This window comes from Denticeps clupeoides, chromosome 1 (genome assembly GCF_900700375.1).
Source record: "Denticeps clupeoides chromosome 1, fDenClu1.1, whole genome shotgun sequence".
NCBI classification, from domain to species: domain Eukaryota; kingdom Metazoa; phylum Chordata; class Actinopteri; order Clupeiformes; family Denticipitidae; genus Denticeps; species Denticeps clupeoides.
The window spans coordinates 23983053-24001112 of record NC_041707.1 but is presented as its reverse complement, the minus strand read 5'-3'; the positions used below and the strand labels follow the sequence as shown (position 1 = coordinate 24001112).

The following is an 18060-nucleotide window of genomic DNA, read 5'->3' as shown; positions in this document are numbered from 1 at the left end:
CAGTTAAATAAAAGGCAACAGCTAGAGAACAACGTAATCCTTTTAAGTGGTGCTTATGCAACAGCCATTCGCCAAATGTACAAAGTTCCTCTGATTTGGCTGTTTTGAGCACTCACTGCCCTGCACATGTTTCGCAAGCATGTGGGGTCCCACGGACTCTTTTCCTAATATATTGTGCATTTCTACACTGCACATCATGCTTCTGTACCCACAGATTGATGTACTGCTGTTAATGAAACTCTACTATGGGTTATATCGGATGAAGAGAGGCTCATGTAGCAGTCATAGCTCTTTTCCTCTTTTACAACAATAATATGTCTCTTTAATGAAATGGCTGAATATTGTTCTATATATGCAGTCATATGAACTTGACCTTCCTTTTCATTTCAAACAATGATCTCTTCCTCTCTTTCTTCATTCTCACAACCATATCCTTTTCATAAACAATCCAGAGCCACAAACAATAAAGAATATGGCATGGGGCTCTGTCAGAACTTTTTCCAATATTTCCATGTCTTTTTGCCTATATCAGGCAACTTATCACTTAAAATTCCTCGATATCACTTAAACTTCCTTGACACTAATCAGGAAACATTCTCCATAAACATCCATTACACTACAGTTTTGCCACTGTCTTTAGTCAGACTTCCTTGGCCTGTGTCTCGTTCCATTGTCAGCAGATAGGTTGGCTGGAATGGGTCTTTGGGTGTCATTCTGTAAAGTTTCTCTTTTAAAAACACTAAATAATTTCTGTTCAGGCTGTTATCGTAGTACTCAATTGTGTTAACAAATAAGATATCTGATTTAGGGCCCTACTTTTAATGTGATGTAATGGACGTGGCATATGGGGCTTGTTTGCAAATACCAGTTCAATTATGTCCTCAAGATTTACATCAATAAGTAGGTAAAAACAAGAAAACACTGCTTGCTTGTTATCTGCAACTACGGGTGTAGATCATGGTGATGACTGATAGCTTTCACACACCCTACAACACTTAGTGTCTCAAGGTGCCGGTGAAAGTGGATCTGTAGGGCGTTTGTGCCCGTGGTTTGCCGGGCTCAGAAGTGACCCATGGAGGTCCAATGCTTGATTCGGTTTTGGACCTTTGTGGTTGGGACTGTCGGAGAGGAGATGTAGTGTAGATAGTGCTGGCAGCAGGAGCTGATGCTGTGCTCTTTGTGGGGGAGAGGAAGGGTAATGGGGAGCGGTTGGAGATGTGGGTCCTTGGTGGAGGCTTGTAGGCCCCACAGGCTTTCCACTCTTCTGGAGGCTGAGGCAGCATCTTGCGCTGAGCTGCTGACCGGAGGTTGGTGGCAATAGACTGCTGCAGGTCCTGAAAAGCAAATGCTTCATCCACCATACCCAGTGGGTGACGTGAAGCTGCCTCCCAGGGAGTGGGTGGCTTGTGACTGTGGTCCAACTTAGAAACCTGCCTTTCCTTGGCTCTGGTCGAGGAGCTGGGGGCCTGCAGCCGCAGTGATGGGGAGGCTGAGGAAGATCTAGCGCTGAGTCCTACAGCAGAAAATCTTGCGGGAGGAGAAAAGGAGCTTCTGCCAAGACCCTATAAAAAGATATTTTAGTATTGTGAGCTCAAATATTGATTAGGGTTCACAGCAGTACATTTATAATATGTGTTGTTAAATTCAGCATTGTTAAAATTGAAGCATTTATCTTCTGTAGTAACATTTTCTCTCATTTTTTAAGTTGGGATAGAAATGTAAAATGTTGCCAAGTAAACATTCTCTCAGACAAGAGCCCCCTGAGTGGTTATACATAAGAAACAATAGCGGACTTGTGCAGAGCACTGCTCTGAGTAGCTTCCTCTGTATGGAGCCACTTGCCCGTTTATGCTGGACCATGTCCAGCTCTTTGATTTCTTAGAACAATTGGCTTGCATAAGTTGCTTTTCCCCATAAGTCATATTTAGATCTTTTTAATGGGACTTGCGCAGGACACATTTCCATTTCATCTCCGAGAGTCAGCAAGTCTGCTTAGGTGGTTTTTATCAGTTCTATCACTTTCGGCTGTGTTTTAGGCCCATTTGTGAACTTGCTCAAGCAACAGAGAAAGTCTATCCTCAGTTGTGCGCCCTGATCTACTTGCACAAGGCAAGCATGAAGGAGTTTGCCGCCACCTTCTGGCAAAAGACTAATAAAAATCAGTGCGTTTCCACCTACCCCTGACAGAAACATTTTAAACATTTAAAGATAACGTTCAGACTTACGTGCTTGGGTAACTCAGTATATTATAATTTTCATAATAATTGTGAAGGTGCAATTACTGCCTGACAGAATGTACACATGTGCTGTATAGAACATATTGTAAAGTAATGTTCATGGATCTTTATTATCAGTCTCTGGCAAAGCAATAATTTTTAATCTCAGTGAGTATACAAAAATACCAGTAGTAGATATCTCCATCCAAAATAAACTCGTATTATATAATTGTCATTTGTCTGCACCTTATATGACATTTGACAGCAGGACTCTGTCAGGGGGTGTTGTAGTTGCCCACCCACCAGTCTTTGAACTGCCTGACCAGATGGCGTTTTTTTTTTTAGACAGATGTTTAGCCTGCACTGCCACATATGGTACATCAGGGTTCTGATGCAGATTATCAAGATTTATACATTTCAATCTATAACAATGCTTAAAATAGTTTGGAAAATCTGCAGTGACCCAGCACTATACTGCCTACTGCACAAAATGCTGCTGCGTAGTGTGGGATATGGGTCAAAGGTCAAAGCCAGGAAAAGTACTTTCAGTCCTAGACGATGGAAAGAACTAGCAGTTTTGAAAATTATGACTGAAACATTACACATTATGACTTGACCTTATGTGTTTTGCTCATAAAGAAAAGCATGATTTATTTCTCTAAATCTGTCATCGTTCTCTAAATACCTTTTTTTATGTTATAAGTAAAAAAAAGGTTCTCATGTAAGATAGAACTGAGAACAGGTGTAACAAATTGTAATGCTGTGCACCCCTCAGGGCGGGAGACAGAAGATCAGATTTCTCCAAATATAGCCCCTGACCTCAGACTCCTCTGAGCATTGATTTATATATTTGAGGACTTAGCTAATTGCATACATACAATTTTAAAGCATGATTGTAGATTGAGCTTCATTAGAAGGGGATGGGAAATTATTATCAGAAACTGCTATGGTTTCTAGGTAGGCACTTCTTCATAGTTTGTGAATTATAACTTTTAGATAGTTATAGATTCAGTAGATAGAGCCAGACTTTGATACTAAATAATGCTCCTTTGCTATTGCATTTATCATATGACAGAAAATAAAGCTAATTTGCTGTTAAAGCTTATCGGTTGAAATGTGTTCACTTACTTAAAATAATTCTAATAGTTGTTTAACCCTATTCTAAAAAGAGACATTGTTATAATTTAAAAATCATATAAAAAGAAAAAAATATTGATGTGGCTCACATGTTTTGAGTAAAGGTGAGATGATACAGAATGAATGTCTAAGGCAGTGAATGAATGCTTTTTGCCATGCGTGATGGAAGTGGACCCATGCAATAGTAAACCAAAGCAACATAAACTGAAGGACATGATTCATTTTAATATTGTGGCAAAACCTGCAGAGCATATGCACAACAAATAAACACACAAAAGATGCAGCAGAAAAAGGAAGAATGAAAGAATATCAAGAAACTGAGGCCTATGAGCTGTGCAGCTAAATTTTAAAGCTAGTTTAACCATACACAGGTGAATCATGGCATTTTAAACCTGCTGCTCTTCTGTCACCAGATGTGTCAAGGAGAAAAAAAGACAGTCGGAAGAATGAAAGTGAAGAAAAGTAAGCACTGCATAACATGGTTGGGAAAATTATGTTTTTGTATGCCTACAAACTTAGCATAGTTTTGGTAGCTGAGTCTCCCTAACTCTTCAACAGCTACCTAAGATTACAAACTCATCAGAAACATCTTTTTCACCTGCCTTCACTTACAGAATTTTCACTTAAGAAAAGTTCAATTACACAAAGCAACAACTTAAAGGAAAACAATGGTATTCAAACTGGGTCTTAGAAAGACCATTCTTCACAACCAACACAGGCAATTACATTCATACATACACATTCTCATCCTTGAGACTGGGTTCCAACTCAATTTACAAAATAAAGCATATATATTTCTAAATAATTGTATGTTAAGCTTACATTTTTATTTTTATACATTACTATGACTGACTATTGAATTGTGTCCCTATCCAAATTTGCAAACTCCAGCTGCTAACATTGCATTTGCCCCTTGAGTCATTAATCATCGTCTAATTTTGTCCAGTCTACGATCTGGGAAAGTTTAAATTATTCATATTCACTAAGAATCTATTGGAGTATACCAAACAACACAAACTCTTTCCATCAAAACCCAAACCTTCTTATGCTCCGTTAAGATGCAGTGTTCTCCAAAACCATTGCAAGATTACTTAAAAGGGTCAGAAATACTGGCTTCATCTAACACTGAAAAAGTTTGAATACCCCACACTTAAAAATCTTGACAGCTCTAATAGTGTTTAATGTTTGACTCTGCACAAATTCATATTATTTTTCTTTGTAGTTGTAGAATAGGTGAATCTACTTCACCAAAATGTGAATATTTCCATTAATGGATTTTATTTAGATTTTGGCGGAGACTATAGATTGGACAGCAACTAATTCTCATCTCTCACTCCGTATCCCCATCAATCATTAAACCACTGGGTAATGTATCTTGATTGGCTATAAAATGAAATTTAAGATGAATCTACCTGTTCTAGGAAAAAATAAATTAGAAATTCAAATTCATGTACAGTATCAAAGTCTAGCTGATACATTCCAGCATAGAAAAGGTATTGCTTTCTGAAATGCCTTTTCTAAAAAAAAAAAGGCAATAAATTTGTCACTTACTCTTGGTTTAAATGGTTCTTTACAAGAGCATACCTAAAAACTAAAAAATGTTATTTTACACCATATAAAATCCAATCAATATACATTAATTACTCCCTGCACTGAAGCATCAAATATGAATTTTGTTTTTCTTGAGCAAAGAGTCACTCCTTCTCTGTAGCACATGGCTTCCACACCTGGGCAGCACTTTTTTGGCTGAGAACTTTGGCTTCGGTGCTGCTACTGCAGTCCCACTGGAGACAGAGTCTGCCTTGGCTGCTGCTGCGAAGCTGGGCACCACATAGGTATTGGGTGATGGCTGGTAATTTGTTGCAGGTGCTGCTGGGGCTGCTGAGTAGGGGGGTTATAGCCTTGTGGGTAGGGAGCATTGAGAGCCTGCTGGTATGCAGAAGTAGGGGCTTGCTGATAAGGGTTAGCCAGGGGGCTGACTGATAGGACTGGTTGTAGGGTTGCTGGTAAGGAGAACGCTGATAAGCAGTGAGCCCTGAAGCTTGCTGGTAAGCATTAGCATTATAATAGGGGTCATCATGCATTGCAGGTGATGGGCCAGGCATCCCATAGGGCTGCTGTGTTTGGGACTGTGGTGTTATGAAGCCATAGCCTGGGGGCATTTGTCCTGGGCCTAACTGTGCTTGAGCTTGAGTTTGGGCATGGGCTTGAGCCTGGGCTTGAGCTTGGGCTTGGGCTTGGGCTTGTGCTTGTGCTTGTGCTTGGGCCTGAGCCTGAGCTTGAGCTGCTTCTTCAGCCTTTTGCTTTTCTGCCAGTGCCTCTGCTGCTGGACCGTAAGTAAAAAGAGAAGCTTTCAGTTGATAGGGCTGGTGTTTCATGACATCCAAGACATGAAGGGGCTTAGGGGTGGGCTTCTCTTTTTCTTTGCTTTTGGACTTAGCTTTTGTTGATGGGCTTGAAGATGGAGGTTGTTTGACTGCACCTGGGGGATATGAAGGTGACTGAAGAGGGTTGTAAGCCAAAGGTGGGGGTGCACGGACATTTGGTGAGTACTTCCAGGAGTTTGGTAAAGATGGTGTGGGGGATGCAGGTCTAAGTTTATTAGCCTGCACTGTGGCAGAATCTACAACAAACTTTTCCATTCGAGACTGCCTCTTTGCAAACAACTCTGCCCCCTTGCCTCTTAAGGCAGGCATCTCAAAGGCTGAACCCAAACTTTCCACTTGGGCAACTTTGGTGCCCAGTGTGTAGTTATTCATTCTTTGTGTTGAAGGGGGTGTTGAAACTTGTCTGTCTGGTGTTTGGTTCCACATTTTAAGGGGATGGCGTGACACCTCATTGTTTTCTACATGGCCAGTGGTACTTACTGAAGGTTGCTGTGATTTTGATGTCCATGTATTCACTGACCCCACTGGATCTGGCTGTGAAGGAGCTGGCTTCCAGTGATTCATGAAGGCTGTGCTGTCTGCTGAGGATGTTGGGCCCAAGGGGGTTGGGGTTGGGGTTGAAACTGATTTGTTGGTTGTTGGGTCCAGGGGGGTTGAGGCTGAGACTGATTAGAGGGTTGTTGTGCCCATGTTGGTTGGGGCTGAGATTGATTTGATGGTTGTTGCACCCAAATGGGCTGTGATTGGTTCTGATCTGTGGCCCAAGCATTCAAACTTTGTTGAGGCTGCTCCTGAAGAGAAGCTGAGTGAGCCCATGGTGGCTGTGCCTGTGAGTTTGCTGGCAGTGCAGAAGGCCAAGAACTGATGGGAGGCTGCATTTGTGGTGATTGCTGATGGGGTGCTTGAGAAGTTTGAACCCATGGTGGCTGTGGAGGAGTTTGCAGTTGGCTTTGAGGTTGGACCCAATCACTTACAGCTGGTTGTGGAGATGACTGTGACTGAGACTGAGTCATCCAAGGTGGATGACACTGAGACTGGGCCCAAGCACTTGCTTGAGGCTGCTGTTGCTGCTGTTGTTTGAGTGAAGAAGCCCAGGGTGGAAGTGGCTGAGAATCTGTTTGTTGTTGTGATGGTTGAACCCAAGGTGGCTGTATCTGATTTTGATCAGGGGACCAAGCATTAGCTGGTGGTTTGGCTTGGTCTTGTGGTTGGACCCAAGACATCTGGGGTGGGGACTGAGACGAGTCTGTCCAAGTATTAACCTGAGGTTGTGACTGTGACACCCAAGGTGGTTGTGCAGGTGACTGCATTGGAGGCTGAGTTTGCACTTCAGCAGATGGTTTGGATTGTGTTACCCAAGGCAGCTGAGAATGAGAATGTGTTTGCACTGATGTTTGTGACTGTACAAGACTGGCTTGAGCATTGGTTACCCAAGAGGGTTGAGACTGCGATTGAGTTTGTGCCTGCACCTGCACATCTGGTGATTGAGCCTGGGTCACCCACGTGGGCTGTGATTGATCTTGAGTTGCAGCTTGAGTTTGAACTTCAGATGGACTCCAGGTACTCACAGCTGGTTGCTGTAGTGACTGAGTTTGAACATTAGCCCAAGAACTGACAGGTGTCTCAGACTGAGGATGTGACATTGTGGGTTGCTGAACACTCACTGGCTGATGGGTCTGACCCCAAGATTCAGGTTGCTGGGATAAATTAATTTGAACTGCTGTTGTACCCCAGGCATTAGCTGTGGTGTCTTGCTCTTGTGAGGGAAGTTTGGCAGAAGCAGCATTGGCTTCAGGAACAGCCAATGGGGGAGGGGCAGGTGCTGGAGAGTACTCCATTTCTGGAGCTGGGTTGGTGTCATGAACAAGGGGCTCAGCATGTGTGGGGATGTTATTTTCAGTATGCTGAGGCAACTCCTGGCTTGCATTTTCTGGCTGTGGTGACCATGGGGGAGAGGCTGGGTTGATTTGAGGTTTAGGGGCAACGGGTGGAGGGATTTTCTGCTTTACTCTTGGGGTCTGCAGGAAGTTGCAAGCCTCTGCTCCCAAACTCAGATAATCCTCTTCTGGACCTGATTCAAAACCTTTCTTGTCACTCCTGTTGAGGAGATTCAGAAGTTCAGGGTTTGGAGAAATCTTTGGAGGCTCCTTGAAGGTGAACATAGGTTTGGAAGTGTTCCGCTTCTTTGCATCCTGTAAAATTCCAGTTTTAATAGCAGGCACTGAAATTCGCTCATCTCTGGATGCAATCTGTTCCCCTTGTCCTTCTGTAGAATATGATAACTGCTCTTGAATGGGGGATGAAAATGGAGCAGGAGTTCTATTCTGGGTTGCTGAAAAGGGTTTAGCACTTCTGTTTGCTACTGTCATTTGCATCTCATTAGCTTGGAGATGAACCATTCCATTCATGTTAGGGGAATACTGTTGCTGTTGCTCATGGTACTGTTGCTGAAAGTACTGTTGCTGTTGCTCGTATTGTTGCTGATATTGATACTGTTGCTGCTGATAATATTGTTCTTGGTGATACTGTTGCTGCTGTTGTTGTTGGTGCAGATTGACATCCATGTAGTTTTGGCTTTCAGCTTGCATATAAGAATGTTCAGCTTGTTGGTAGACTAACTGCTTCTCTGCCTCTTGGACACTCTCTACAGGGAGCCCTTTCTGTCTCATTTCCTCATGCTCAGCTGCGATTTCATCAATTCGTTGCCGTCGTTGAGCAAACATCAGGGCTCCTTTACCCTTGGTTTCAGGAAGTCGATCCATCTCCTCTTGGTTGTCAAGCTTCCGTTCTATCTCGAGGAGTCCAGTGTCCCAGTCAAATGTTACAACACTTCCGTGGCTCTGGGCATGAGTAAAGAAGTCCTCATCAACCTCAGATTCACTGGTTGCTAGTACAGTGAACTCAACAGCATGCTCTTCTTTATCTTCTACGTCGTCGTCCTCCTCAAATTCAGGCTTGTCCTCACCAGTACCGTAGCTCACAAGTGTGTATTTTTTTGCCCGTTGTCTGTGTTTCTTAAACAACAATAACCCCTTATTATTGGGGTTAGGGGCTGCAGCAGTCAGGAGTAGTGCAATGCGCTTACATTTAGACTTAGCTTCCTTTACTTGCTTTTCTGATTGGCTTTCACTTCGCCTGAGCCCTGTGTGAAAGGGTGAAGTCAGACAGAGAGAGAGAAAGATGATAGGAGATAGGAGGATACAAGAGAGATATTTCTGATTATTACACACTGTGATCTACTTCCACACATAAAACATGAACATTTTAAAGGTAATGGTAAAGGAGATCTCCACACAAAACATGCAACGTGAGTAGTTTGTTTAGTGTGAATAGTAAATGCATGAATTGCATATTAAATTTTAACACCTTAAGTTTTATAAAATCAATTTTAACTGCTGTAATATTTAAATTACCTTTTGTATAATGGGATGGACAGTTATTCAAGCACAAAAACATTAAGCCATCCTTTCATTGCATTTCTTGAACAATAAGTAAAGATAGAAATATTAAAATAAAACATTTTAATACATGCAAAACTTAACAGTTAATAACATCACAAATTTTAATATATATCGTTCCTTCAACCAGCAGAAAGTTACACAGTCAATAATTATTTAAACAATAAGTAATCTAAACATATAATATTCCTCAAGTGTCAATTTGAAGCCAGGGAATAAGTGCAAGTAAATAATAAATACGATGATAAATACGAATAAAAATTACCCTGGAAATTGGTTTGGCAGAATGAGATTATATAAGATCTTGCCTTTTCAATTTAAATATCTCTTTTCAGTAAAGTGAAGCCCAGTAACATAAGAGCTCTATGGCAGCTCTCATTTATATCTAGAAAATCAAAGACAACATTTAAACAACGTTTTTGTTACAGTTTACACTCGCCTAACCTCAATGTGGAGAGATCTGTAGGAGTGAGTGCTTCCCTTTTCAGTATGGCTAAGATTTGCAGCTTTAAAGGATCGGGTAATGAGTGAGCAACCCACATGCTGGTGTCTGTCAAACAGCACTTCTGCAGGCATCATCAGCATGCCCGTGTTTTATTCTTATCCCAAAAGCCAAAGTAAGAGTTTGGTCACCGTGTCAGTCAACTTCACATTACAGCCTGCTGAAAGCCTTTACTGTGTAAAGCTAATTCTGAAGTAATTCTACGTAAACAATTTAACTTTATGGCTAATTACATGCAAAGGAATCACTACATTGTTGTTTTTTTTGAGTGGACAAATTTTGCTCTTTGATATATTTTCTGATATAGCCTTTGCAAAATCAATGACCATACTGTCAGATACATTATCAGATTACATACATTACACATGCTGTCCAAAAACATTTTACACCAGGCTAGAAAAAAAAAGAGACTTACTGGCATGTCTTGCCCGGTGCTTGCTGGGTTTACTTAGCTCCTTCTCAGACTCTGACTCCTCTGAAAGGATACCACAGCAGATGCCAGAGGAGGCGGGAGCTGTCTCACTCTGCCCTCCTTCTTCTTCTTCACTGGCTCCGGCTTCTGACCCCCCATGCCCCTCCTTCTGTCCTTCATAGCCCTCCCCTGAAGCCTGAAGCGTCACTTGCACCTGGGTGTGGAGTGCGGGGGACCTCACCAACAGAGCACGTTGACCAAGAGGCTCTCTTTCAGAGATGGGTATATAGAGGGAGCTGTGGGCACTGATGTATGTGCTTTTGGTCTCTTCAGAGGTTTTCTTTTTGTAGACAGGCCCCTCCACCCCCTTAGCACTGCCAAGAGAGGTGCAAACTGAGTCCTCCATTGTATGTTTTGAGAGGGATAGCTGCAGCTCCACCATAGTCCCTGCAGGGACCTCTACCCGGGGCCCTGAATGTCTAGCATCTTGAGTCTCCGGTACTTCCTTGCCCTCATATTCTGGCACGCAGAACTGAGTTCGAACCAGCCGACTTCCCCTGGAGCAATCAACATCACTGTCTGTCTCTCCATAATAAGCTTCATCCTGGGAATCTGATGTATAGAGCTCACGCTGGGGTTGGGATTGGTAAAGAGATGGGATGCGGAGAGTTGTGCTCTGAAGACCCTTTCTAGTGATTTTCTCCCAGTGAAGTCTTCCTGCTCTGAATCTGAGCCCTGGGATGACTGAACACAATGTCTGAAACAGGAAGGAAGGAAATCATGTCAACACAGCAGATAAAGTTCATATCTACTTGTCTCTAATTGCTTATTCATTCTAACATTACAATTAAATCAATTAATTATAAATTGTAATTGTAATTAACACTTTCTGAATTATTAAAGAGATACCCAGCACTTAATCTCTTTTTGACCTTTCATTACCTGAAGAGATTTAATTGATGAATTGTGCTTGAACTAATGAGCCAAGACTGCGGTAGAAGTGCATGTGAATAATTTACACCATATCATAGAACCTATGGGCACTAACATAAAACTAATATCTGGGCAGTTGTGTGCTGAACAGAGACACTACTTTGCAATATGCCTGGCTGACAAAGGTCAACTTAATTGCTTATAAACCAACTCACACCAACCAACTACGTGTCCATAAACAACGCCCATTACATGCTAATTCAATTCTGAGCATCCTGAAGACTAACAGAGCCACGATTTGCATTGTGTGCATATTTGAGGGGAAAAAAAACTGTTACACAGCTATGGTATTTATAGGAAAATTAAAAGATAAACTCATTGTGCCTCTTTTGGGATATTAATAAGTCAGTCAGACACAAATATAATTGTGCAATCAGATCTCATTTATTTCTGTGGTTATGAAATAACTATCAAGCCAGAATGTCTGCCTGTGAAGAGAGACATCTATCCAGTGGAACTGTACCTTTTGACAAGCAGTTTTAGGCAGTCGGCAGAGGCCTCAACAAGAGCTACAGCTTGCCGGAGAGTGAGGCCAGCACAGGGTTTTCCATTCAGTGACACCAGTTCATCACCCTCACAAAGCCCAGCCAGTGAGGCATGGCTGTCCTCCTCTACCTGAAATAAAGGGCATTTGTGATATTAATGGACCACCTGAAATGTATCCATTATCTTCTTTCGGATTCATTTAATGTATAACATTTCATTTAAAACCCACATCAAAATGAGATCATCCCAGTGATTGCCAGAAAACAGGTGACGGTCCATGTGACAGCACAAAGGCGGTGTTCACAGAAAGGGCAGGTGCAAGAGTGCAAGATTTAACGCTGTACTTTATGACAGCACCAAAATGGCAACCAGTCGGCTCAATAATGTAATCAGCTGCAGCAGGGTACACTGGAATTATGTTCTGGATATTGCACTGACATGTCCAAAAAACACCAGTTGGTACATAAAAATCAAGGCCAGTTTTCAGCAGTAGCCAAGTTTCCTTATATTCTTCTTTGCTTGGTTGTGTCTGGGGGGCAGAGTTATTACTTCCGTATGTGCTGTGGTCTGACATTAGGAAAGGGCAACATCATAAACTTTGCAATGAATGTCTGACATCAGCTTTATGGCCCCTGGCAATGTCATTTTGCATGCAGTGACCTGTATTTAATATACTGTATGTGTATCTAATTGAAGTTACCTCACATGACTTCTACAAACCATGGTTAGGTCTATATCCAAACATTATATATGTATTTAGGTAGTTTGTTCCAACTGTAAGTATAACATCTATAATTCAGGATCGTTGAAATGTTACCATAGCTAGTATTGCTTTAATTCAATTCAGGTCAATTCAAAGAACTTTATTTGACACAACAGATGATACAAAGTAACAAATCTCTGTATATTGCAGTATGAAAAATTATTAATATGAAAAATGATTAACTTGACATAACAAAAGCAGTCATAAGAGGGTGGGAATGTTAATACATTGGTATGTTCAAATGTACCTACATTTATTAAGAATACAGATTGACTCTCTGAACTGCCATTTAGCATAATTATAATCTGTAATGTGTGTTTATATGTGTGTGCGTGTGTGTGTGTTAACCAAACTTCATGTTATATATATTTCAAATATATATATTTATATAATATAGTATATTTGATATATTATATTATATATATTTCAAATATACTTAATTATATATGGAACATGAAGTTTGGTTAACACACTATATATGTGGGAAAGGGGGAAATTTTGCAGATTGATTGCAATGCACTTATTTTAGCACTAGGTGGCAGCACAAAATCAGCCTCACAATTCAAACCTCACTAACAGTTCAGAGACACAGTAAAAGTATAATATGTTCATGTGTTGATAAGTGTATTGCATGGAATAACTCCAGTGCAATTAAATATTTGTATGAAATGTTTGATTGCAACACACATACAGCAGACCTTTCTTGCAGACCATTACTGCTAAAAGGAACCACGTTTATTTTAAACACCAATCATTCCTAAACCTGCCCTGTGTGGGGTGTGTTATATTGTACTTGCCCTCAGTGTGAAAGTCTCTCCCTGCTTCTACTGTTCAGACGGCCGTATATGGAGGCCCTGTGCAGTCTGTGTCTTTGGAATCACACCTCACAAAGAAAGTAACAAGACATCAACTTGGCCCAACCAGTCCTGCTCAACCCCCCTCCAAAAAAGGGAGGGAAATCTTTCAAAACACATGGCCTCATTGAAATACACAAATCTGCATTCACAATGGAAATCTGAGAGCAACCTTTTCGGCTTGCTGCCTCCAACGCTTCAAGTGTTGGTGATGAACAGAATACAAAATAATTTATAAATTGCATTGCTGTTGAATATGTCATAACGATTTTGCACAAACTATTTGCAGTAAAGTGCAAAGGCTGTTCTAGAAAGTTCCTGAGGCATGGCATGGGAAAGTTGAAAAAAAAAAGCTACAGGAAGCGTAACCCTGCAGGCTTTTCTTGCTTAAATCAGCTTTCAGCAATGAGCTTTTCACATTAACAGCAAACATTAACCAGTGACTGGACAGGTAAAACTGTTCACAGCATCCACTGTCTGACATGGAGGTAGATCAAGGCTGGAAGGCAGGATGCATGCGTGTGGATGGAGGAAATAATAACTTTCAAACAGGAGAGTGAGAGTTCTGATAGGGTTTCAAATTTGTGGCAAAAAAGTATGAAAATGGTTACTCAGTCCAGCAACAGTCTTGTCCAGTATAAAGGTCTTCTGTGGGTGGCACCCATGATGAGTGGGAGGGCACTGAGTATCCAATAGAATTAATGTGTAGAACACATTCTACACATTGTTACAGAATGAAGCTAAAATGCATTTAATAAAAATACATCGATATGTTGAAAATGCTTTCTAAAAAATTATCTGATACGATAACACACACATCTGTTTGCATTCTTCATCCATTTTTTCCATGCAAAGTTAGGTTCCTGTCTTATTTTCTGGTGAAGAATGGCCACCCTGCACCTTTAAAAAATCTGAGGAGTTATGACTTCACCCTCTTTGTACTCCAGCCAGGACTCCCAAAAAGTCCAAATAAAAGCCACTCTGCCATATAAGGGAAACAGACTCCTGAGCGTGTATCCCCCTCAGCACATCAAAACTTCACTGCTTGCTTGTTCCTTGAAAAATGCATGAACAGTCTGACCTCGGTATAATACGTATATATTTGCCAATAAGTATTCCTTTGCAAAATCCAGAGATGGGTTTAGGGTCTGTCTTTTGTATGATTTGCTGCAGCCATAGAGCTACATATAGAGGGAAATCTTTGATTTCAATTGCCATCATCACAAAGGTACAAGTGTATTCATCACAACATAATGTCTTTTAAAGGATTGGTCATCTGCAAATGGTTTAGTGCAAATTTAACTCAACATCATATAGCAATTTAATATAAGAGCTATTCAGTATAAACAGACTGAATATGTGAATCTGTCCAGCATTAGATCAACAGAATTGATGTGCCATCAGCCATGAATCCTCTTTTAGAAAATGACTCTAGTTGTAAGCACTGGAGTAGTTCTTTCTCCAAGAGCAGCTCTGATCCCAGTGGAATGTGGGGATGTTTCTGAGAGACATTATCACTTCTCTGGGCAAGAAGACAGCATGCTGACAGGTTTGGTAAACCAACACCACAAGCTTTAAGGGTGGCCTCATGCAAAAGATAGTGTACTTAAAAAATCTAAAAAAAAAAATTGTCAAAATTGGATTCTTTGCGTGTTTTTGTGCCTTTTCAGTTTTTATCAGCTGCTATTAATGAAGATACTTTGCCTGTAATTTAATGAGGGCCAGTGAAGAGAAACAACTGCTTACAAATACAAGGACCCACATTCTTTGGCCAAAGTTTAGATATAGAAACATGAAACAATGACTCATGTAGATATGGTGCATATACAGTACAGGCCAAAAGTTTGGACACATGGTTATTATCATGACCATTTACATTGGTAGATTCTCACTGAAGGTATCAAAACTATGAACTTATGAACTATGTACTTAACAAAAAAGGTGAAATAACTGAAAACATGTTTTATATTCTAGTTTCTTCAAAATAGCCGCCCTTTGCTCTGATTACTGCTTTGCACACTCTTGCATTCTCGATGAGCTTCAAGAGGTCGTCATCTGAAATGGTTTTCCAACAGTCTTGAAGGAGTTCCCAGAGGTGTTTAGCACTTGCCAAGAGTTTGTACCTTGCCAATGATTACACTTGCCAGAACCAGTTCAGGGCTTTCAGTTTTATGGATGCAACGGGAACTATTTTAATCTAACAATTTCTTGAATGATTGCATCTTAAAGATCAATTAAAAAAGAACACTTAACATAAAAACATTTACTGAAGTGTTCTAACCATATAGGAGCGATAGTGAGTTACCATTGAATAAATTTTGCCTACATTTTGCCCTCAATCCCTTTTAAAAGAGAGAAAGTAATGTTGCTTCGTGTCAGTCATATTGAAGGTCCTGCCCTTATTAAAAAACGATTCCCAAACACAAGGGCATAAGGTGTGTAGTCGTCGCATGCAGCCCTCTGCACATGACGGTTACTGTGATTGTTCTATTACTGTTATAATAATTTAAAACATCTATACCAAGATCTTCAGGAGCCTAAATGCATGGGAAATAAAATATAACTTATAACTCAGAAGTGGTCAATTTTTCACCGCTCCCCTTTTCCGGGGAGCCAAGCCCCCCCGTCCAAGGAATTTGCACTATGACCTTCCCTGTCTCAGGCGTGAGCTGTCCCACCAGTCACCTGTCCACGTTTTTTAACAGTGGTCTGTGTGCTGGATGGTGGTGTGGCAAAAGAAAAGGGTTCAAACTGATCACGGATCAGCCACCCTCTCCTTGGCGTGACCATATAAGGTCTCCGGCTGTTTTTTTTTTTTACAGGAGAAAACCAACGAATCCATCTTCCATCAGAACCAATGCGCCGTTCCCATGACTCAGTAGTAAGAAACGCAGCCAGTTTGCAAGCTGCAATCATGCAGAAGAATGGTCAACACCGATAAGGATGTCGGGAAATAGAAAAACAATGCTTTGTTGTAGGAATTTATGATTAATTCATTGAGAGAGTGAAAGAGTTTATTTTTATTTATCATAACTAACTATAACTTTAGTTCAAGAGTTAAGTAAGTATTATTTTTGCCCTTAAAAATATATGTGAAGCAAAATGAGCCCCGGTGGAGCTCGTTTTCAGTATTTCGTCTTGAAAAAGTCACTTTTCAGTTGTAGCTGATCACTAAATTGCTAGTGATGGTGATGGTTGATACCCTACCTGATGAACGTGCAGAGGATGCTGACGGTCCTCGCTATCCTGGCTCAGGCTGAAGCCCCACGGCGCTCCCCCACGCACCGTGAAGCAGTAATAATCCCCCGCGCCCATCCTGTGCCCAGCACCGGGTCCCGGCAGTCTGCGGCACAGAGGTTCGGCTTTTACTCTGGAGGTCCAGCCCGGTGCCGCGTCACGTTCCAGGTCCCGCCTCCTTATTTCACAAGGACTTCATCCCTGAAATTCATTTCTGTTGATCCCACGGATCGTTATTTCTGTGAAAGAATAGCTCAACCATTTATGTTTAAATATTTGACCATCGCTCACTGTGCTGAACGTTCCATAAATGTCTTAGTGTAAGTTTACTATGAAACCTGATTTTTCTCTTCCGTGTTGAAAATGTTTACCGATCCATGTGATACAGAAGAAGTGGAGGAAATACCTAAAATGTAAATAACTAAATGTAAACAATGATTTATTTCATTTATGTCCCAGCTCAACATCTCCGTGTCTCCTTGGAAACAGGTCTGTACACTAGTCTGCACTGGTCGCAGCTTTGCTGGTGAAATCGGAGCACATGTGGAACCTCCTACTCCCGCAACATCTGACGTGTGGCGCTCGCTGCGTGGCTCCGCTCCGCGCATGCGCACGCCGCTGGACGTGCAGCTGTGTTGGAGTTTGACGTGGCACTCGGCGCCACCGCCGCCTCTCAGCGTCGCACAGGTAAATACAACCGCGTTCGGGTACCGAGCGAAAACTCAGGGTAAAATCGCCGCGTTTCGCCTCGCGCCAAGGACAGTAGTCTTTTCAAACGTTTCATGTTAATCGCATCGTTATACGAAAGTTCTCTGATCTGGAAGTGTTTGCAGCGTGTGTAGAACTGATCTCGTCTTGCAAAATCCCGTTCTTAGCTTCGATCGCACCTGCCGTTTATTATTCGAGCTACATTATACAGTCTAAAATAAAAAGCCCATTCATTCTCGCTAGCGTCATGATGCTGATGCTTCATAACGGTGTTTGACGTGGCAGTTCAGGGCAGGGCGCTTTATGTAAGAGGCACGGTGAGGATGTCGCTGGAGGAAAGCAGGTTTTATCTGTTCACTCACTCTTGATCTTCGTTTAAGTGACAGACTGAACTATGTCACAACTGTGACTGTGCCAACAGGCCCAGCCAAGCCTGCGCAGTATCTCACGCTGAGACTTTTAAATGAATGTCAGCTACTGCGACGCCACGGACAGTATGGTGAAGTGTAGCCACTTTTATTTAGTCTCACGTAAAACCTGCAACACCTAACACCCGTGACGTTCATGCAGTCAAATATAGCTTGATTTATTCATCGTGCAGAGGTATTTATAGTGATAGCGTCAAATACTTATTCTGATGAGTATGGACAACTAGTTGAAGACATGATGTATTTATTGGAAGCCTACTGGCTCCAAATGATTGTGTTCACACAACTCTTATCTCGTAGTTCAATGCCAAAGGTCCTTTTTAAACCTTCTGACTGGCACTGAAGGAAAAGTAAAGAAGCAACTGTCATTCTTAGTCAAATATTCCTGTTTACTAATCGCAGCTTTCGCTGCCCTGGTGTCACACAGTCTTGGATTGAGCATTTTAAAAATGTATTTATGATTCTGTTCATGATTTACA

At 41.5% G+C, this 18060-nt stretch overlaps 1 protein-coding gene across 1 annotated transcript; it reads right to left on the bottom strand.

Annotated features, from left to right (window-relative positions):
• Positions 1–756: 756 nt before the first annotated feature.
• LOC114800549 (synaptopodin-2-like) lies at positions 757–16537 on the bottom strand. Its single transcript, XM_028998051.1, is given in 10 exon segments — positions 757–1527; positions 5052–5091; positions 5094–5249; positions 5252–5327; positions 5330–6305; positions 6308–8882; positions 10116–10803; positions 10806–10869; positions 11569–11720; positions 16416–16537. Coding segments are annotated over 10 exon segments (5367 nt in total). The 5' UTR covers positions 16524–16537; the 3' UTR covers positions 757–995.
• Positions 16538–18060: the final 1523 nt, after the last annotated feature.